This window comes from Oncorhynchus mykiss, chromosome 27 (genome assembly GCF_013265735.2).
Source record: "Oncorhynchus mykiss isolate Arlee chromosome 27, USDA_OmykA_1.1, whole genome shotgun sequence".
NCBI lineage: Eukaryota > Metazoa > Chordata > Actinopteri > Salmoniformes > Salmonidae > Oncorhynchus > Oncorhynchus mykiss.
This window is the reverse complement of record NC_048591.1, coordinates 3428940-3452062: the sequence shown is the minus strand read 5'-3', so window position 1 is coordinate 3452062 and position 23123 is coordinate 3428940. Positions and strand designations below refer to the sequence as shown.

The 23123-nt window shown below is 41.5% G+C and overlaps 1 protein-coding gene across 2 annotated transcripts; it reads right to left on the bottom strand.

Annotated features, from left to right (window-relative positions):
* Window positions 1-157: 157 nt before the first annotated feature.
* Window positions 158-22763, bottom strand: LOC110507354 (RNA-binding protein FUS). 2 transcript variants are annotated; one of them, XM_021587291.2, is made up of 16 exons: window positions 22622-22763; window positions 21862-21892; window positions 21063-21099; window positions 20890-20956; window positions 20710-20797; window positions 20435-20538; window positions 18473-18620; window positions 11684-11718; window positions 11090-11122; window positions 10774-10919; window positions 9537-9666; window positions 9347-9451; window positions 1314-1431; window positions 1086-1165; window positions 800-938; window positions 158-562 (listed from the first exon to the last, which is right to left on the bottom strand). In XM_021587291.2, the coding sequence occupies exons 1-16, from the start codon at window positions 22629-22631 to the stop codon at window positions 523-525; spliced, it is 1311 nt and encodes a 436-aa protein (XP_021442966.2). In that variant the 5' UTR covers window positions 22632-22763; the 3' UTR covers window positions 158-522. The 2 variants fall into 2 exon arrangements, with proteins under 2 accessions (XP_021442966.2, XP_021442967.2); XM_021587292.2 differs by lacking the exon at window positions 11684-11718 and having other exon boundaries at window positions 22622-22750.
* Window positions 22764-23123: the final 360 nt, after the last annotated feature.

Here is a 23123-nt window from a genome sequence, read left to right as displayed (position 1 = left end):
CGCTGCACCACCCAGTAGACCCAAAATTGACCTGCAGACATTGAAAAAAAGCTGACATGCTTAATTACGTTGCTAGCATTTGACAATTAATACCCACACATTCAATATGTATGTAGATTCCCACTAGAACTTTGAAGTAAAACATACAGGAAGACACTAAGATCAGAACAGTTTAATATCATTTGGAAAAAAGAGAAACCCAAGTAAAACAGTTCATTTCAATTTTACAAAACAATGATACGAAGTCTTAGAAGTCTACTTCACAATGCATGGACTTAGAATCGGGGAAATGAAAATAAACAAAAAAACATGACATTTGACCCTGCCCACTTCAACAACCCTGCTTATCAGCCCAAAAAGTCCTTTCACAGTAGTTGCACATCTTTACCCTGACCTCCCGACAAGACAGATCAGAAGCAGTACATGTGATGCATTGGTAATGAAAGGAATGCAAATCAAAGTGTATATCAACCCCCCCCCCTTCCCCTAACCCCTGGGCTGGAATGGTGTCCATGTGAATCCTTAGTATGGCCGATCTCTTCTGTCTTCTCTATGGTCACCTCTGAGGGAAGAAAACAATAGACCCATAGTAAATTATACCATGAAGGCATTGGCATTCAGTTAGAATGCCGACTGGTGTTCAGCTAGCTTAATATAAAAATCACGCATTACTACGAGAGCAAAAAAAAAGGACAAAAAAGTGATTCTAATTCAATATTCTACAGTTCACATCTCAGGTATACCCTCTTCTGGTCAAATATTGAACTGCATGGGAGGGAAATGACAGTAATCGATTTACCTTCCTCCCATCTTGTAGCCCCTGTCACCACCATATCCACCTCCGCCATAACCACCGCGGTCACCTCCACGGAATCCCCCACGGCCTCTGTAGCCGCCGCCCCTGTCACCACCATACCCTCCTCTGCCGCCACCACGATCTACAAACATAAGCCAGCTGTTAGAGCAAGTTCTCCAACAGAGAAGAAGTCGTTTATAGTATTAGTGATTAAACGACTCAACTTCCCCCTATAGTCTACTTGAAACCCAGTTCTCTCTACCACAGGCTCATAGCCATCATTACATACCTCCTCCGCTGTCCCCTGGTTTCGGTGTGCCACACTTGTTGCATTCGTATCGTCGCGCAAAGTTCATGTTGCCACAAGAACTGAAAAGGAGAGGGGAACAATTGTCAACCATCAAAGATATAGCCAATTCATATGATAACATAATTTAGTGGCACATACAATGGATGACTAATGAAAATAGTTTTAATTGCGCCTGTCTTGCTTCAAACAAAATATTGCAATAAATACCTGTTAGGACATGGCCAGTCCCCTCCCTTAATGTCAAAGTTGGGTCCACCACCACCACCACCTCCTCCTCCTCCTCCTCCTCCTCCAAACCCACGTCCACGACCACGGCCTCCAAAACCTAAATAGCGACATCAAATACCACTTGCTTCAACAACGTGGTTCAAAGAAAGCTCAGTTCATTCTTTAGGAGTAATTTCCCAGAAACAAAGAATTAGTCTGGCTTGCAAAAGCAGAAACACTAAATATTATACCACTTATTTCTGATTTCTATTTATTAGTTTGGCTTGCAAAGCAGGAGTCCCCACTTTAAAATATTACACGTTTCTTATTTTAGTTATTCTTTAGCACTCCTCTTACACTATTTAAGCTAGGAACGCCGTTAACTTTAAAATGTGTGGACTGGTCTGGATTGACTTGCTTGTCAAACTGATATCTTCTATACTTTTTTAACTGTTTGTCTATCTTAACTTTTTAAGCATTCTAAAAAAGGTCCCATTGTGACAGGACAGCCAACATTCCATTCACTGTAAATGCAATAATGCAACTTGACACAAATCAGCTAGTTTGACACTTTGCCAACTTAGAGAAGTTTGTATAAAATATTTTTCTGCTCTGCTATTAAAATCTGAACAAACATAATCTACCGATCAAACAAAAGTTGTTTTTTTAACAGCATCAATAACATTTCCTCAAACTTTTTTAATAAACCAAATTGAACACTTTCCCAAGTTAGAATAAGACTTAACGCTCTACTTCTTCGCTATTCAAATCTGATATCAGAAAATATATGCTACTATCTAAAAAAAAACAAAAAAAAAAACAGCGGATTTAGAAAACTCATATTTCTGCCAAGCAAGTGTAATTGAAAAGTCCTGCAGGACTTTCGACTTAAACTTAGAAGGTATGACATCTTGGTCTACTTCTCTGCCATACAAATCAAAAATCTGAACAGAAATATTTATTACCAATCAAAAGTTATAGCTGTTTGTCGGTGTTGAGTGACAAAAAGTAGCTAGCTAACGTCAGCTTAAAACTATGGATAGTCGCAGATGAGCCCATGGGGGAGCATAGGCAAATGAGGGTGAATAGGGTGATTGAATTTTGAACAATAGTGTAATGAAGGGGTTGGAACCCTATTATAATTGTTAGGAGATTTTTTTTTATTATTTTTTTAACGTTTGGAGCGCTATAGCTCTGAAGTGGTAAGGCATACAAATATCAAACTTTGTGGGATGGTGTAAAATTATGCACAAATACATCTGGTTACACGTGGTGCAACTGCCAAATAGTGGTGCTATAAACCACCTTCGACTTCAAAGAGGTTAGCGCCGCCTCCTCATTCAACCTACCGTCTTGGAATTTGGAACAAAGGTTACTCTACCCAAAGAACAAACTTGCCTCTTGGACCCCATGATGTCACTGTGATGGATCAGCCGCCATTTTGAAAATAGAGTACGTGTCATCTTTTGACACCACTAAACAGATTTCTCCAAAACTTTGTGTACAGGATCTATAGACCAATATCTTCATATGTATAATAAAACAGGGCCTGGAACTGGTTCTGGCAACAGAACCGAAAAATTAAAGATGAAGGATCAAAACAGAACCTTGAACGAAAGTGATCCATACTGTTCTGGAACAGAAACGTTATTTTACGCTCCAGGCATTGTTTTCCTATTCCCACAACAAAACGCCTTCTGGAAAGCCCTCTGTCACTCAGAAACAAATGGGCGTCTACTTGCAAGCTTAAAATATTTTCCAGAGCGTGTGCAGGCTACCCTCCCCTCGCCCTTCTGAAGCATATGCTACTTTAATGACGTTAAAAGCTTGATTTAGAAGGCAAGATAATCTGAATTAGCTAGACAAAAAATAGAAAAAAAAATCAATTACCTCTATAATGCTAATTAAAGAATACTATAGGCCTACTTATCACATTTCACAAAATACACAAGCTGGTTAGCTAGCTAATTTAAGATTATTAGTTACCTAGCTCAAAGAACATACAAAAGTTCCTACACAGAAGCCACTCCTCCGAAGAATAATTCCATGTGGACCAAATTCAGAGAATGCATGACATACTGTAACAAGATGCCCAGCGAGTCAATCAGGTGTGGGATATCAAGAAGCTGATTACACAGATGCACCTTGTGCTGGGACCAACAAAATGCCTCTAAAATGTGCAGTTTTCCACAAAACTTCACATTGAGGGGGCGTGCAATCTCCCTCGATGTGAGCAAGACAAAGGAGCTGATCGTGGACTACAGCAAAAGGCGGGCAGGCCCCCATTAACATTGATGGGGCTGGAGTGGGTCGTGTGTGTCAAGTTCCTTGGTGTCCACATCACCAACAAACTATCATGGTTCAAACACACCAAGACAGTCATAAAGAGGGCACAACAATCCCTTTTCCCCCTCGGGAGACTGAAGATCCTCAAAAAGTTCTACAGCTGCACCATTGAGAGCATCCTGACCGGTTGCATCACCGCCTGGTATGGCATCTGCTCGGCATCTGACCGTACAGCCCAGTACATTACTGGGGCCAAGCTTCCTGTCCTCCAGGACCTATATAATAGATGGTGTCAGAGGAAAGCCCGAAAAATTGTCAGAGACTCCATTCACCAAAGTCATAGACTGTTCTCTATGCTACTGCACGGCAAGCGGTACTGGAACGCCAAGTCTAGGACCAAAGGGCTCCTTAACAGCTTCTACACCCAAGCCATAAGACTGCTGAACAATTAAATCAAAATGGCCACTGGACTATTTACACCCCCCCATTTGTTTTGTACACTGCTGCTACTCGCTGTTTCTTATCTATGCAGTCACTTCACCCCTACCTACAAATTACCTCAACTCAATTACCTCACGCACACTGGCTTGGTACCGGTACCCCTGTGCCTTCTTCAAGCCTCGTTATTCCATTGTGTTACTTCAGTTTAATTTGGTAAATATTTCCTTAACCAACAGAACAATTCAAGAAGAATTAAGGGTTTGTAAGTAAGCGTTTCACTGGAAGGTCTACACTACACTATTCGGAGCAAGTAACGAAGTGAAAACATGTTTGCAAAATTTACAGATCATTTAAATTAAGTACTCACAACCCTGTGTCAATATTTTGTAGAAGCACCTCTGGCAGTGATTACAGCTTTGAGTTTCTGGTTAAGTCTTCAAGAGCCTTCCACACTTGGACTGTGCAACATTTTCCATGATTCTTTTCCCATAATTCTTCAAGCTGTGTCAAATTGGTTTTTGAGCAATGGTAGACAACTATTTTCAGGTCTTGTCATAGTTTTTTACTTAAATCTACTTGGAAATTCTAACTCAGCCACTCAGGAACACTCACCATTTTCTTGGTAAGTAACAAGATGTGGCCTTGTGTTTTAGGTTATTGTCCAGCTGAAAGGTGAATTCATCTCCCAGTGTCTGGTGGAAGTCATACAAACAGGCTTTGCAGGATTTTGCCTGTGCTTAGCTCCAATCCATTTCTATCCTAAAAAAAAAAAAAAAACTCCAGTCCTTCATGATTACAAGCATACCCATAACATGATGCAGCCACCACCACTATGCTTAAAAATATGGACAGCGGTACTCTGTAATGCGATGCATTCACAACAAACAAAGTTTGTATTCAGGAAAAAAATGTAATTGCTTTGTCACATTTTTTTGCAGTATTACTTTCAGTGCCTTGTTGCGAACAGAATGTACGTTTTGGAATATTTTGTATTATGTACAGGCTTCCTTCTTTTCCCTTTGTAATTTATGTTAGTATTGTGGATCTAACCTCCGTTTTCTCCAAACACAGCCATTAAACTCATTAACTGTTTTAAAGTCACCACTGGCCTCATGGTGAAATCCCTGAGCGATTTCCTTCCTCTCCGGCAACAGAGTTAGAAACGACGCCTGTATCTTTGTAGTGACTGGGTGTACTGATGCCCTCCGAAGTGTAATTAATAACTTCACTATGCTCAAAAGGGACATTCAATGTCTGCTTTTTTTTTTTTTTTTTACCCATCTACCAATAGGTTCCCTTCTTTGCAAGGCATTGGAAAACCTCCCTGGGATTTCTGGTTGAATCCGTGTTTGAAATTCACTGCTCGACTCAGGGACCTTACAGATTCTTGTATGTGTGTGGTACAGAGGTAGTCATTCAAAAATCATGTTAAACACTATTATTGCACACAGAGCGAGTCCATGCAAGTTATGACTTGTTAAACACATTTGTACTCCTGAATTTATTTAAGGTATCCATAAGAAAAGGATATATAAGAAAAGGATAAATAACGAAAAACAAATCCACTGACATTATGGGGTATTGTGTGTAGGCCAGTGACAAAGAAAATCTCAAGTTAATCCACTTCAAATTCAGGCTGTAACAACAAAATGTGGGAAAAGCCAAGGGATGTGAATACTTTCTGAAGGCACTGTACTTCCATAGTTATTTTCACTGGTACCGGGCTACCATCAGAGGTGTCTTGTGGTCATCCTAGAGAAAAACGGGTTCTTGAGACGCTACAGACGTTTTGGTAAGAAGACGGATTTTCGGATTGTCTCATGGTCTGACAAACACCCCTGTAGCGCCGCCACCTTCCACCGCAGATGCAAAGGCTAATAAATTGGCTTTACATGCTGACCACACCGCCCAGCATTGCGTTGCAAAATAAACGCACACATACCTGTTAGTCAATAATTTCATTCAAACTGCTCACACGAGTGTCTGCGTAGCCAGGTGCTAAAAACACAACTTTGTACTATTTTAGATGCTTGACGCAGTGCAAGTCATTGGTTTTTAGGGTGATTGAGAGATGGAGTGGCGGGTGACCCTGATTCATTTGGTGGTGGTAATGCACATCAAAGTCGGTTGCCAACTGCCATATAAAATCCACATTAGAAGAATGAACAAGGAGATAAACTTAAGTTCCCCCTTTTTATTAATTGTTACAGTAGAGAACACACAATTCTGTATGACTCAACATGGGCCAAAATTCTACAAAGAGCCAGTTCCTCCCCCCCCCCCCCCCCCCCCCCCCCCCCCCAAAAAAGGACCATATACATCTCAGCTAAAATAACCCAATGTTTATTTTCCAGGACAAATTAGCTATCAATAGCAAGCTACCTAAATATCCATGAATGTTTCGACCCGTCCCCAAATCAATATCGTTGGTTCACAGGTTTGGCATTTTAATGTCATGAACATGTCTGGTGGGGATAGACAATATACATGGCACACATCAATTAGATTTCTGAGAGGGCACAGACATCAACTCTATGGGGTTATTAATACACAAGCGAATTTATCCCAATACTTTTGGTCCCCATAATATTAAGTTGCACACACTCCCCCCACCACCCAATACTTCTGGAGCTCACTATGTGATGTGATGTGATAGATATATATATATATATATATATATATATACATATACATACATACACACACACACACACACTGAGTATAGCAAACTTTAGGAACACCCACCTGATTGAGTTTCATACACCCCTACCCATCGGGGAATGGATTCTACAAGGTGTCGAAAGCCTTCCACAGGGATGCTGGCCCATCTGGACTCCAATGCTTTCCACAGTTGGGTCAAGTTGGCAGCATGTCCTTTGGGTGGTGGACCATTCTTGATACACATGGGAAACTGTTGAGCACAAACCAGTGCGCCTGGCACCGACTACCATACCCTGTTCAAAAGCACTTCAATATTTTGTCTTGCCCAGTCACCTTCTGAATGGCACACATACATAATCCATGTCTCAAGGCTTAAAAATCATTTGTTAACCAGTCTCCTCCCCTTCATCTACATTGACTGAAATGGATTTAAAACTTCTTGTGACTCCCAAACCCGCATGCGGGAGCGTAATCGCCACCTGAAACTAATTAGCATAACACAACGGACATATATATCCCTAGAAAATATTCCCATTCATGAAAGTCACAAATTAAATATATTGAGACACAGCTTAGCCTTTTGTTAATCACCCGGTCATCTCAGATTTTCAAAATATGCTTTACAGCCAAAGCTAGATAAGCATTTGTGTAAGTTTATTGATAGCCTAGCATAGCATTTTGTCCAGCTAGCAGCAGGTAACTTGGTCTCGGAAATCAGAAAAGCAATCAAATTAAATTGTTTACCTTTGATGAGCTTCGGATGTTTTCACTCACAAGACTCCCAGTTAGATAGCCAATGTTTCTTTTTTCCTAAAATATTATTTTTGTAGGGGAAATAGCTCCGTTTGTTCTTCACATTTGGCTGAGAAATCGCCTGGAAATTGCAGTCACGAAAACGGCAACAAATATTCCAAATTAGCGCCAGAATATCGGCAAACATGGCAAACGTTGTTTATAATCAATCCTCAAGGTGTTTTTCTAATATCTATTCGATAATATATCCGTCGGGACAATTCGTTTTTCAGTAGGACCGATTGGAGTAATGGCCACCTCTGTATTTTACACGGAGTCACCCTGGGAGTCAGCAGGTGACCACTTACGCAATGTAGCCGCCTACAGCTATTCTTCAACATAAATACGTAAAACTACGTCACAATGCTGTAGACACCTTGGGGAATACGTAGAAAACGTAAGCTGGTTGATGGCACATTCACAGCTCAATAGGGACTTATTGGAACGCAGAGCTTTCAAAATAATGGGGCACTTCCAGATTGGATTTTTCTCAGGCTTTCACCTGCAACATTAGCTCTGTTATACTCACAGACAATATCTGTACAGTTTTGGAAACGATAGTGTTTTCTATCCAAAGCTGTCAATTATATGCATATTCTAGCATCTTGTCCTGACAAAATATCCCGTTTAAAAACGGGAATGTTTTTTTTCTCCAAAAATGAAAATACTGCCCCTAGAGTTGCAATAGGTTTAACAAGTGACATCAATAAGGAATCATAGCTTTCACCTGGTCAGTCAGTCAGTGAAATACCAGGTGTTCTTAATGTTCTGTATACTCAGTGTATATAGATATTTAAAATGATTGAAACTCAGTCAGCATTTAGAAGTATATCACCCAAACCTGGTTCACGCCAGAGACACCAAATCATCGTTGACATGATCAGGCAATCCTATCCACAAAAATACTTTCGAAGAGCTGAAGAAAATACATTTTTCATCAAGGAAAATGTCCACCTAGTATTTAGCGTCAAGAATTTATTCCATTACCTATTAGGGGCATGCATCTTTCCCTTTCAAGACAATTCGATCTAGATACATGGGCCACGGTAGGTATTCATTTGAAACGATGGAGGTGCGATTCTGTTGGACTAGAGTAACGAACCCATGAGATTTCGTTCGATGCGAATAAATGCGCTAACATGTTGCAAAAATATAAATATTGAAAAGATAAAATAAAATAAAAACTTTCAGAGTTAAGTTCTCTTCTCCTCCCAGCCACGTTGACCATGTAATGTAGCGCAGCTCTCAAAAGAGATTGCTGTCCTTGTTATGAAATCAACTTTACCCCGAATCTAAAAAAAAAGGACTAAATACAGTGTTTAAAGCAAAACTACTAAAACTATTGCTGATGGTGAACCTGAAGAATCAAAATCTAAATGATGTAAGCCCAGATCAGCAGGTAACCAAATTAGTAGCATACTTTCATTCTGGTAAAACAGCATTTTCAACAGAGCATGATGACAATTACATTGGTTCACACCAAGCATCTGCACAGACGGGGCTCTCTACCTGTGCAGAGCACATGACACTTTGCCTTTCCATTCTTCAAAGTGCCTTATTCGGTGGTAGTTAAAATAAGGAATAGTCCTACCGACCAGTTGGTCAGCATGCGGTGTGCAGAGTTGTACTGCCCGATGCATGCTACATTTGGGTTCTCAGAATGATGCACTCATATCTTAAATATTTGAATCAGACTCCGATTCGTATCTGAATTGTTATACCTTATTGCCTACCAAAGGATTTAAAGCTTATCTTTAGCACAAAGATAACCTTGTGTTTTTAGGAAACTCACCCGCGGGTATAGTTACAGCAACATTTGAATGGTTTGTCACCAAAATGTGAATGAAACATACCTCCTCCGCCACCTCTTCCTCCTCCTGCACCACCACCCCTCTGCGTGAACTCAGCTCTTCGGGTGGCAAAAGACACTTTGAGGGGTTTCCCTTGGAATTCTTTGCCTATAAGAAAATTAGACATGGATGAGAATGTAACAGAAGAACTGAACACAGCATAAGCGCATGGGAATAAAGAGTACACCCTTACCGTCAAACCACTCAATGGCTGCTTTGGCGGAAGGTGGATCATCAAATGAGACCGTGGCCTCTCCTTTCAGTCTCCCAGTAGCCTTGTCAGAGTACAGGTTGATCATGGGCAGGCCAGTCTTCTTGTTCAACTATCAAGACAGGACACAAAGATTAACACTAGGACACATAAATCTGGGTTGCCATTAAGACTGGGAATTGCCAGGGAACTCATGATAAGTTATCACGACACTTAGGTGCCAACACATTGTGTGTGAAAATCCCTGCTGCAGTGTGTGCAAACCTGGTCAAGAACTACAGGAAACGTATGATCTCTGTAATTGCAAACAAAGGTTTCTGTACCAAATATTAAGTTCTGCTTTTCTGATGTATCAAATACTTATGTCATGCAATAAAATGCAAATGAATTACTTAAAATTCATACAATGTGATTTTCTGGATTTTTGTTTTAGATTCCGTCTCTCACAGTTGAAGTGTACCTATGATAAAAATTAGACATGCTTTGTAAGTAGGAAAACCTGCAAAATCGGCAGTGTATCAAATACTTGTTCTCCCCACTGTATATCATGAGGACAAATTAATAACCGATTAACATTTCTGTGAAGGATGGTATTAGCGGAACAGCTCTCTGCCATGTCTGTTTCCACCCACGCAGCAACGCGCCGACTACCTTTGTGGAGATCAAAAAATGTGCGGGCAAGAATGTGCTTTTGCTCAGTTGACTAAACGCTGTAGCTAACTACCGCCGTCGTAATGACACCTTCATTAATGAGCCAACTCCAAATTTGGTTGTGCTTGACTAAATTTCAGAAAATGCATTTGTAAACCTTTCCCCTTCACACAGTGTTATCAACAGACAAAGTGGAGTGCTGCCAGCCAGCTCGCGGGAGGAAAATTGTACGCTAGTACGAGCCGGAGCGCTAGCCATTTCTCCTCGGCCAAGTCTTCCGATTGGCTCAGCGCCAACTTCAGAAGGCCGAGTCAAAAACCACAATGTGCCAATAGAAGCCTATTTTAGGGTCAATTTTTGTACCAGCGTACTTTGACCTCAAATGGTGTGCACGGTATGGAAAATGTGTGCAGGTTGGCAGGTCTGATATGCCGCTCCCCGTCACTAGTAGCCATGCAAGTGTACAGGGAGACGCATTCCCCATCCAGAAACAATCCCTAAATCCTAGCCACTTACATGAAATATCTAGGCCCTATGGGGTAGGGGCTAAGGCATTGCCAATCCTTACCTTAATAATCCCAATCTGTTTGAAGTAGTTGCCCACTTCATCACTTGTGACATCTTCTCCCAGTCCCTGGACAAAGATGGTGTTGTTGTCAGAGTTGTCCTGCTCCCCACCACTGCCGCTACCTTGGCTACCACCGCTACCTCCAGCTGGGGACAAACACCGAGGTACTAGTCAGCAGACGCATCACTTCAAACAGCCTGTTGTTCTGTGGCATTTGCTTGCGAGAGACTAGAGGTCAGTGTTAGGCTGGCATGATTGCAGGAATAGTCAAACCCTAGATTGAATTTCAGGGTAGCAACAAGCATGTGCAACTCACTTGGTTCATCCCTTGAGCCGTAGTCTCGAGGACCTGAAATACAACAAAGAGGAAAGGTGGGGAAAGCCATGAGAACATGCACTTTGTACACTACACAACTTCTTTCAACATCCATACAAGAATTCATCAACTCTACCAATAGTGTACACACGAGGCTACGTTAACATTTAGAATAAGGCCGTTTACAGCTTTCTGCTGCAGTGTTGAGACAGTTGCGTCATTCATATAATCACTCAACACCTTGCAACATGGGCAGAAATGATTTGAGTTTAGAAGATAAAAAAAATAAAAAAAGAAGCTCTCTCCAGTTTCATTCTTCGCCACAGCACACTTCTCATCCTTTGTCATTTACATTCAACCTTGTCCTCATGCAACAATACCATTATGTATAAACTTCAGGCTTTCTTGTGCTTAACCCTAAAGAGCATTTATGAGAAATCCCCCTCCCTAAGAACAATAGGTGGAGGTCTGAGGTTTTGACAACAAAATGGTGGCATTCAGTTTGTTCTGCTTTCTTTCCTAGTCCCTTTTTTCTCTTTTCCTAATCAACCTTTTTCCTCCCCAACCGAGACAGTTCTGATGCTCGTCACTTACCACCGAAATTTTTGTAGCCACCACGGTCACCACCTCTGCAGAGGAAAAATTGTAGATATGATGGGTTTTCTTTGTCCCAACAGAGCTCAAAGCTCCCCTACATCCCCATCAGTATGCACTCCTGCCATGGTGTGCGACTATCGTGGAAATGTCTTCCCACTCACATGGGAAAGTGTTAGGTCTGGGATGTTTTAAGATCAAAATGGACAAAACTAGGCAGAATGCCCACTATATACAGGTAGGTTCTGATGAGTGAAGGCTCTGATGGCTAATGTGTAAATTTAGATTGCTACAAAACCAGATTATCTTAAGAGTATTCAGTTGGATTTAGTTTTTGGATTTAAAAAAAATTAATGTAAAAAAAAAAAGAAAAAAGTACTGATAGGTCGAAATGGTTTGAATAGCTGCGGCACTCGACAAGTCGAGCGTTCTTCCATTGAGTGCTTATATATGAGCTCCATTAGCTGAGGTCCAAGTTTTATTTCATTCACTGATACCTGTAGTATAAAATGTAGATCCAAAGTTAACACAATACAAATGTCTCCATGTCAAATATACAACACTTGAATGAAACCTGTTGATGTACAGCAGCTTACAATGTTCCTTGGGTATAACTTGTGAAAATCAGGTCACTTCAATAACAGATCATTCTGAGGCATTGTTTAAGGCGCTCATGAGGCGGTTCTCAAAGCAACCGTGAGGGAGGGGGGGGGGGGGGCAAAAATAATCCTCATTACAGCTATAATATAGTCTTAACTTCGCAAAGAGTACCAATGAATGGTTTTCAATAGCGAAAAGCATCAATAATAACAGCCAGCAGAATTTGTAGCAGATCTTAGGCCACGCCACGTTTGATACACATGTGCTGAAGCATTACAATGCTCCTCTGATGTCTATTACTTGTCAGGAACCATGTAAAATGAAATCTCGATGGTCAGAAATGTAGAATGTGACAGCACTGCGGCAGAACTACTGTACTCGTTATTCAATGCCATTACCAAAGTGGTTGTTAAAAGCTTCCAGTTACAAATGTAGTCTCAATTTCAAATGATAGCCAAGGATAAGAAAAGTAACCTTGATAAAATAATGGTTTAGGCTACAAGTCTTCTACACTGAAAGCTACTTGGCCAAGATCTATAATTGCTTGTCAACTACAAAAAGTTTCCAGAACTGCCATTGTAGATAGATTGCAATGTGAACTGATGACTGGCAAGCAACAAAGTCCTGACTATTATATTCAACAGCCTTGTTAAATGAAGATGTACAAAAGCTGGGGTCTACAGGATCCTTGGCTGGTGAAGTGACTCAATCCTCAACACCCTATGTACTTCATAAAGGGGGTCAGGTGAAGTGTCCACTTAACTCCTTGCACCACAGGAGTCAGTAGCAGACACCCCATGTCATTTGTCCCACAAGCCATTTGAGCTTCACATTAATTGAAATTCGCTAGCAAGGCCATAATCAGCCAGAATGTTGCATGCATATTTATGATTGAGATGGAACACAGGTTATATCCTTACAAGTCATTTAAACCACAAATACAATTCTAATTCAATGAGTGAAGCATATAGCACATCTAGGGCTGGGCGATATCGAATTAATGTTTAAGCGCGATGTTCCAAATTCTGTATTTCAAGATAGTTTTTATTTTTGGTTATTTTATGAGAGTTGTATCTTTTGGTCTCGTCTCCTTTACACACAGAAATGAAGCCCCTCAACCTGCCACTCACAAGAAAAGACGAGATATACTATTAAGCGAATTAGGAATGTATTCAGACCCCTTCCCATTTCATTAAAGCCCTTTTCTAAAATGGATTAAATATTTTTTTCCATCAATCTACACACAATACCCCATAATGAAAACAGGTTTTTAGAAATGTATTAAAAATAAACAGAAATACCTTCACATAAGTATTCAGACCCTTTGCTGTGATGCCTCGAAATTGAGCTCAGGTGCATCCCGTTTCCATTGATCATGCTTGAGATGTTTCTACAATTTCATAGGAGTCCACCTGTGGTAAATTCAATTGATTGGACATGATTTGGAAAGGCACGCACGTCTATATACGGTTCCGGAGTGGACAGTGCATGTCAAAGAAAAAAAAAACAAGCCACGAGGTCGAAGGAATTGTCCGTAGAGCTCCGAGACGGGATTGTGTCGAGGCACAGATCTTAGGAAGGATACCAAAAAGAAAGTATTCTGCATTGAAGGTCCCCAAGAACACAGCGGTCTACATCAGTCTTAAATGGAAGAAGTTTGGAACCTCAAACTCTTCCTAGAGCTGGACGCCCAGACAAACTGAGCAATCAGGGGAGGGCGTTGGTCAGGGAGGTGACCAAGAACCCGATGGTCACTGACAGAGCTCCAGAGTTCCTCTGTGGAAATGGGAGAACCTTTGACAAGAACAACCATCTCTGCAGCACTCCACCAATCAGACCTTTATGGTAGAGTGGCCAGACAGAAGCCAAATGACAGCCCACTTGGAGTTAGCCAAAAGGCACCTAATGGACTTGAACCATTAGAAACTCTTCGGCCTGAATGCCAAGAATCACGCCTGGAAGAAACCTGCCACAATCCCTATGGTGAAGCATGGTGGCAGCATTATGCTGTGGGGATTTTTTTCAGCAGCAGGGACTGGGAGACTAGCCTGGATCGAGGGAAAGATGAACGGAGCAAAGTACAGAGAGATCCTTGATGAAACCTGCTCCAGAGCGCTCAGGACCTCAGACTGGGGTGAAGGTTCACCTTCCAACAGGACAACAACTCTAAGCACATAGTCAAGACAATGCAGGAGTGGCTTCGGGGCAAGTCTCTGAATGCCCTTGAGTGGCCCAGCCAGAGGCCGGGATATGAACCTGAACAGCTCTGGAGAGACGTGAAAAATAGTTCTGTAGCGACGATCCCCATCCAACCTTACAGAGCGTGAGAGGGTCTACAGAGAAGAATGGGAGAAAGTCCACAAATAGAGGTGTGACAGTCTTGTAGCGCCATACCCATGAAGACTCGAGGCTGTAATTGCTGCGAAAGGTGCTTCAATAAAGTACTGAGTAAAAGGTCTGAATACGTTTTTTTTTTTTTATACACACGCAAACATTTCTAAACACCTGCACCTGCTTTGTCATTATGGGTTAGTGTGTGTAGGAAAAAACAATTTGAATTAGTTTTAGAACAAGGCTGTAACGTAACGAAATGTGGAAAAAGTTAAGGGTTCTGAGAACTTTCCAAATGCACTGCATATGCAAAATTACGTGGACACCCCCTCAAATTAGTGGCTTTGGCTATAAAAACAAAAAAAAATTGAGCACACAGCCGCCATAGACAACCATTGGCAGAAGAATGGCCTTACTGAAGAGCTCAGTGACATTCAACGTGGCACGGTCATAGGATGCCACCTTTCGATCAAGTCCTTTCTTAAGATTTCTGCCCTGGTCAACTGTAAGTGTTGTTACTGTGAAGTGGAAGCGTCAAAAAGCAACAAAGGCTCAGCAGCAAAGTGGTAGACCACACAGGCTCACAGAACGGGACCACTGAGTGCTTTAGCGCCTAAAATAGTCTGCCCTCGATTGCAACACACACGCCGGAGTTCCAAACTGCCTCTGGAAGAAACATCAGCACAAGAACTGCTCGTCGGGAGCTTCATGAAATGAGTTTCCATGGCCAAAAAAACCTGCACACAAACCTAAGATCACCATGCACAATTCCAAGCAAGCCGCTCCAGTTGTGTAAAGCTCCCCACCATTGGACTCTGGAAACGCGTTCTCTGGAGTGATGAATCACACGACCTGCCCCAATGCATAGTGCCAACTGTAAAGCTTGGTGGAGGGGGAATAAGGGTCTGGGCTGCTTTTAATGGTTTGGGCTAGGCCCCTTAGTTCGAGTGAAGGGAATCTTAACGTTATAACTTTCAAAGACTTCCGACAATTCTGTGCTTCCAACTTTGTGGCAACAGTTTGGTGAAGGCCTTTTCCTGTTTCAGCATGACAATGCCCCCAGGCACAAAGCGAGGTCCATACAGAAATGGTTTGTCACCATCGTTGTGGAAGAAATTGACTTGCCTGCACAGAGCCCTGACCTCAACCCCATCGAACACCTTTGGCATGAATTGCAACGCCGACTGCCCGACCTCACTAACGCTGTTGTGGCTGAATGGAAGCAAGTCCACACAGCTGTTGCAACATCTAGTGGAAATCCTTCCCAGAAGAGTGAAGGCTGTTATAGCTGCTTGGGGGAATCTACTCCATATCAATGACCACGATTTTGGAATGAGATGTTTGACGAGCAGGTGTCCACATACTTTTGGCCATGTAGTATAACTTTGTCCTCTGACAAGGAGTTTAAAAAGACTACTTGCATTTGATGTTGTCTAACAGAATCTTTCATATTGACTAACGCTTACATTATTTTACAGTAATAGACAAGAACTTACCCTTATGTCTCAACTCCCAAAATGTAGAACAGAGCAGACCCTACTAAAAACAAGAGTATCAACAAACCTGTTGAGTAACATGAATGCTCAGTTTGTCGTGTGCAGCACCATGTACCGCTAGCATAATGTTAGCCACAGACTTACTGTATGTGCTAGCTGACTGGTCTGTTTCATAAAGGCTCAATGAGCATAAGACGCATTTACAGTTGAAGTCGAAAGTTTACATAGATCTTAACCAAATACATTTAAACTCAGTTTCACAATTCCTGACATTTAATCCTAGTAAAAACAATCTGTCTTAAATCAGTTAAGATCACCACTTTATATTAATAATGTGAAATGTAAGAATAATAGTAGAGAGTGATTTATTTCAGTTTTTATTTCTTTCATCACATTCCCAGTGGGTCAGAAGTTTACATACACTCAATTAGTATTTGGTAGCATTGCCTTTAAATTGTTTAACTTGGGTCAAACGCTTGGTGTAGCCTTCCACAAGATTCCCACAATAAGTTGGGTGAATTTTGGCCCATTCCTCCTGACAGAGCTGGTGTAACTGAGTCAGGTTTGTAAGGCCTCCTTGCTTGCACACAAAGACTTATTCAGTTCTGCCCACAAATTTTCTATAGGTTTCAAGTCAGGGCAACTTTGGAAGTATGCTTGGGGTCATTGTCCATTTGGAATACCCAATTGTGACCAAGCTTTAACTTCCTGACTGAGGTCTTGAAATATTGCTTCAATATATCCACATAATTTTCCTTCCTCATGATGCCATCTATTTTGTGAAGTGCACCAGTCCCCCCTGCAGCAAAGCCCCCCCCCAACATGATGCTGCCACCCCCGTGCTTCACAGATGGGATGGTGTTCTTCGGCTTGCAAAACTCCCTTTTTCCTCCAAACATAACGATGGTCATTATGGCTAAATAGTTATTTGTTTCATCAGACCAGAGGACGTCTCCAAAAAGTATGATCTTTGTCCCTATGAGCAGTTGCAAACCGTAGTCTGGCTTTTTTAATTGGTGGTTTTGGAGCAGTGGCTTCTTCCTTGATAGGAGACAGAACGCGTCTTCTTCCTGAGCGGTATGACGGCTGCGTGGTCCCATCGTGTTTATACTTGCGTGCTATTGTTGTACAGATGAACGTGGTACCTTCAGGCGTTTGGAAATTGCTCCCAAGGATGAACCAGACTTGTGGAGGACTAGACATTTTTTTTCTAACGTCTTGGCTGATTTCCCCATGATGTCAATCAAAGAAGCACCGAGTTTGAAGGTAGGCCTTGAAATACATCCACACCTACAATTGATGTCAATTAGCCTATCAGAAGCTTCTAAAGCCATGACACCATTTTCTGGAATTTTCCAAGCTGTTTAAAGGCAGTCAACTTAGTGTATGTAAACTTCTAACCCACTGGAATTGTGATACAGTGAATTATAAGTGAAATGTCTGTAAACAATTGCTGGAAAAATGACTTGCGTCAAGCAAAGTAGATATCCTAACCGACTTGCCCAAACTATAGTTAACACAAAATTTGGGGAGTGGTTGAAAAATGAGTGTTAATGATTCCAACCTAAGTGTATGTAAAATTCCGACTTCAACTGTATATAAAGGAATGGTCAACTTGTTCTCATTCTGTAAAAAAAAGCATCTTATCCAGGTAGGCCACCTGATTCCAATATTTAAACTAAGTGATGGACATGCGGGTCTATTAAAACTGTTACTTCCTTGTTAGCAAGCAAATAGATCTTGAAATAAAAAAGATCCCCTGGCTACTCACTAGCACATGGGCTTGTGCTTGAGAAATTGAGCCCTGTGCTAATTTTCTATAATGCCTGCTACAATAAGTTGGTCATTATTAGTGGATGTGCGTGGTTAAATTTGTTACAAAAATACATTTTTCATACAGACTTGAAAGACAGAAATCGGTGTTTATCGCAAAAAAATAGTGGTTCTTATGGTTGTGGAAGGCTTATTTGTAGCCTTGGTATAATTTTAAAAGCCCTGAATTCATTAGATTATTCCTGACCACTTGAAATTCAGTGTGTTGACCTTTAACTGTGCAACAAAGCATAGAGAAAACTTATCAAAAATTGCGATATTATTAATCGTCCACGAGTTAGAAAAAAAAATCTAAATATGAGTTTAGGCCATATCGCCCAGCCCTAGGCACATCCCAGGTGAAAATTGGTATGGGGGGAGGGGGGCCTATAGCAGGAAGGGGTAGGGGGTGACGAGGTATTAGTCCACGTGGATGAGGTGTGGGGTGATGGATCAGAATGGGTTATATCATGCATTGCGTTGGAAAGAACATCTACCTGGCATGGGTGTTGCAGAAGTACCTTGCGGGTGGTCACGCTCTGGAACTTACCCCATACCGGATGGAGGGCCGCCTCTTCCACCCCTGTCGTATCCCCCGCGCTCGTACCCACCACGCCCTCGGCCTCTATACCCGTCAGAAGAGCCCCTGTCTGAGCTCCCATCATCTCCACCATACCTCCTGCCCTGACCGCCTTCACCTGGGTCAAAACACAGGCACACAAGCCTTTTGAGTTATGTAGTGTTGTCTTTCTTTGCGCACATTTGTATTTCCTGTTATATATGAATGGCACTTTGTTTTATATGTATGAGATTTTTCTACAATGAAGTGATTTATTAATTTTTTTTTAAATGGGTGTCATTCAGACGACATCTTAAACAGTCCAGATTCTGGCCGATCAACCTTGGCTATAAAATCAGTGATCCTCCAAATCATAATAAACAGACAGAAAAAATCTAAGTATGCAGATCTTTGCAGGCCATTTGATCAAGAAATATCATTGCCATGTAATATATGCAGTGCATACGGAAATTAATCAGACCCCCTTCCCACATTGTCATGTTACAGCTGTATTCTAAAATGTATTACATTTGTCCCGCCCCTAAATCTACACACAATAACCCATAATGACAATGCAAAAAAACTGGTTGACATTTTTGTAAATTATTTGAAATTAAAAACTTTAAATATCACATTTACATAAGTATTCAGACACTTTACTCAGTACTTTGTTGAAGCACTTGTCAGCAATTACAGCCTCGAGTCTTCTTGGGTATGACGATACAAGCTTAGCACAACTGTATTTGGGGAGTTTCTCCCATTCTTCTCTGCACAGTTATTTTCAGGTCTCTCCAGAGATGTTTGATCAGGTTCAAGTCCAGGCACTGGCTGAGGCACTCAAGGACATTCAGAGACTTGCCCAGAAGCCACTCCTGCGTTGTCTTGGCTGTGTGATTAGGGCCGTTGTCCTGTTGGAAGGTGAATCGTCGCCCAGTCTGAGGTCATGAGCACTCTGCAGCAGGTTTTCATCAAGGATCTCTGTACTTTGCTCCATTCATCTTTCCCTCAATCCAGACTAGTCTCCCAGTCACTGCTGCTGAAAAACCTCCCCCACAGCATGATGCTGCCACCAACATGCTGCACCGTTGGGATGGTGCCAGGATTCCTCCAGATGTGATTCTTGGCATTCAGGCCAAAGAGTTGAATCTTTGTTTCATCAGACCAGAGAATCTTGTTTCGTATGGTTTGAGAGTCCTTTAGGTGCCTTTTGACAAACTCAGTGGGCTGTCATGTGACTTTTACTGAGTGGCGGCTTCTGTCTGGCCAATCTACCACAAAGGCCTGATTGGTAGAGTGCTGCAGAGATGGTTGTCCTTCTGCATCGCCACCCTGGAGCTCTGTCAGAGTGACTTGGGTTCTTGGTCACCTCCCTGACCAAGGCCCTTCTTCCCTGATTGCTCAGTTTGGCTGGGCGTCCAGCTCTAAGACGAGTGATGGTGGTTCCAAAAACCTTCCATTTAAGGATGGAGGCCACTGTGTTCTTGGGGACCTTCAATGCAGCAGACAGAGAGATTGGTACCTTTCCCCAGATCTGTGCCTTGACACAATCCTGTCTCAGAGCTCTATGGACAATTCCTTTGACCTCATGGCTTGGTTTTTGCTCTGACATGCACGGTCAACTGCGGCACCTTGTATAGACATGCGTGTGCCTTCCCAAATCATGTCCAATCAATTAAATTTACCACAGGTGGACTCAAGTCAAGTTGTAGAAACATCAAGGATGATCAATGGAAACAGGATGCAGCTGAGGTCAATTTCAAGTCTCATCGTAAAGGGTCTGAATACATATGTTAAGTTTTTTAAATATATATTTTTTAAATGTGTTATGGGGTATTGTGTGTAGATCGAGAAAACAAATATATATTATCCATTTTAGAATAAGGTGTAACGTAACAAAATGAGAAGGGGTCTAAATACCTTCCGAATGCACTGTAAATGTATACAATAACTAACCTTCACTTCGACCTTTGTAGCCTCCTTGAGATTGTCCATAAGAGCCACCACCAGCGGTGCCGCCATACGAACTTGGCTGACTGTATGACGACTTGTCAGCACCACTATACCGTGAGAAGTTTTCACAACAATTATTCCCGAGACACCAACAAAGACTTTAATAATGAACAAAACAGATTACTGAAAGGTAACATTTGCAATGAGATTAGACCAGTAGAAAGGCAACGTACATAACGGCAAGGAATACTATGTTCATGTAGTGCCAGTGGCCTTACCCAGCAGCGGAATCCGAACCTTGTTGCCCATAGACATCATAGGCCGGCTGGCCATAGCTTGCTGCCTGTGTTTGACCATAACCCTCAGCTGGAGAAACAAAAATGGAAACGTTATGTATTAAAAACAGCAACTTCTAGACCTCAAATAATTTCCCAAGACTCTCCATAAATTGAACATACCAGACTGTCCATAGCCAGCATAACTCTGTCCACCATATGAGCCACTTCCATTTCCTTGACTGTAGCCCTGCAATACGCATTTAATTGTCATTATATGAACAAAAGTGGGATGAAATTAACATAGAAAATAGTTTCATACAATACTCAGTGAGAAATTGAGGGGCCACACATACCGGCCCACTCTGCTGAGCTGGAGGATAAGATCCATAGCTGTGGGAGGAAGAGGTAAAGTTAGATATCTTAGAGATTCTCCTGAACTTTCGTATACTTCTTAGCCTGTAGTTCTGAAAGTAGCACTCACGAGCCAAAAGTGGTGCCCGAAAATTGCATACTGTCTCACATGTGCACCACGTCATTGCCATGCCCATATGTATAATCTCTAGGAACTCTATTTACCAGATGTAAAGTGAAATATGTCCCTTGCTATCAAATAAACATCTGAATCCAACTTGCCTGAACAACACCATATTACTGTAGATTTAGACAGCAGGCTGCCATAAGACCACACTTCACATTCTACCACTGTATACACAGCAGGAATATGATGTGGTTGAGACAAATTGTATTCAGATTAATATTTGATAGCAAAGGTCACATTTCACGTCTGGTAAGTACAGTTCCTTAAGATTATATATATGCCTCTTGCAGGAAACGTTTTTGTGCGTAGCTAGCTATATTTTGGTAGGGCTATTTTCCGTCGCCACCCACCAATACAATTCAGGGAGTCCAACCAATACAGACTCCCTATGTTGCGCCCCAAAGCTACCATAACTGGGGATGTGCCTACTATCAATTAATTTACCCGTTAAAAACATATCCGAATAGATATTTAAAGTGATCAAGCATTGTGTGGCTAATTTGATAGTTTACAAAAACTATTATGCAATTGCTTAAGTGGTAAATAGATAGCGAAGTTTCATGGCAACATGAAAGCGCCGAGTGGCTAATGTATTCATTGTGGTTTCACGTTACCTTTGAGCGCCAGGCTGACCGTAGCCCGAATCTGTGAACGAGAAGGATATGGGTGATTGGGTGGCAAAACTGCTACTACTAACGTTCGCTAGCTGGTTAGCCAATGAGCCATCTAACTGTTAGCTAGCCATTGAACATGTTTCCGAATATGAATAGCAAAGATCATACCAATAGGACGTAAACCTGTAACGTTAGCTAACTTATCTCGCTATATTACTTTAGCTTATTTCGATATCAAGTAAACTTAGTTTGATAAGCTGTGACTTAACTTATTGTTGTTCCCATCTAATGTGATCATAAAATAATGCATGCAAGTCAATACGACCCGGTGGAAATAGCAGGCCTTGGATAGCTGGCGTTAGCTAGCTAACTATCGTTGCTAATAATATGCGTGATACTCGTAGACTAGCTAGCTAACGTGAGCTTGCTAGTTAGCACAGTGCTAACAGGACCACGCTGCACGACAAAAATGGCGGTCAATTCTCATCTAAAAAGGGAAACTACACAAGAAAGATGGTTGAGCGAGTCAAAATAACTAAGTGTGATTTTACAGAAAGCGGCAAAAGTTATTTTCGAAAGGGTAATACATTCGCCAACAAACTATGGCTAGTGTTCATTTTCTAATGGTCGCGCTTGAAAGCTGGCTAAACTAACGCTACTTTAACTAGCTAACTGAGCCAGCAGTCTCATTAAATGTTTTTTTTTTAATACAAAAGTCATATTGAACACATCGCATACACTTAGTTCACAATAAACTTACCAGAGGCCATTCTCCTCCGTTCTTCTTCTTATTTTTTTCGATGAATCACTTTTCAACAAATTAAAAACCCGGTAACAGCCGCGCACAGTCGCACATACACTGCGGCAATTGTGAACTCTAACCTACTGCTGGGATGAACCAACTTTTGAGTACATTTAAGTTTTTTCTTACGCATAATAATTTGAAACCAAGTAACCTTCAAAACATATGTGTTGAACATTGTTATGTTCGTATTGAATACATGTGTCATAACTAGTGACACGGCACATGTTATACAGTAGTTTGCTAAAAAAGGAATACCCCTATTGTTAAATAATTGTGTGTTCCATGTAGAGCCGTTTTCTTCTTTCCCTTTGATTTCCATCTTCAATAGCCCATTGCGTGGGAACGATCTAGACCAGAGTCTTATACTATAACGCAGAATTCAAGGATTTAGCTAACTTGCCAAAATATTCTGAAATAATGTAGTATTTTTTAGAAAGATGAAATTCAACTGGCCATT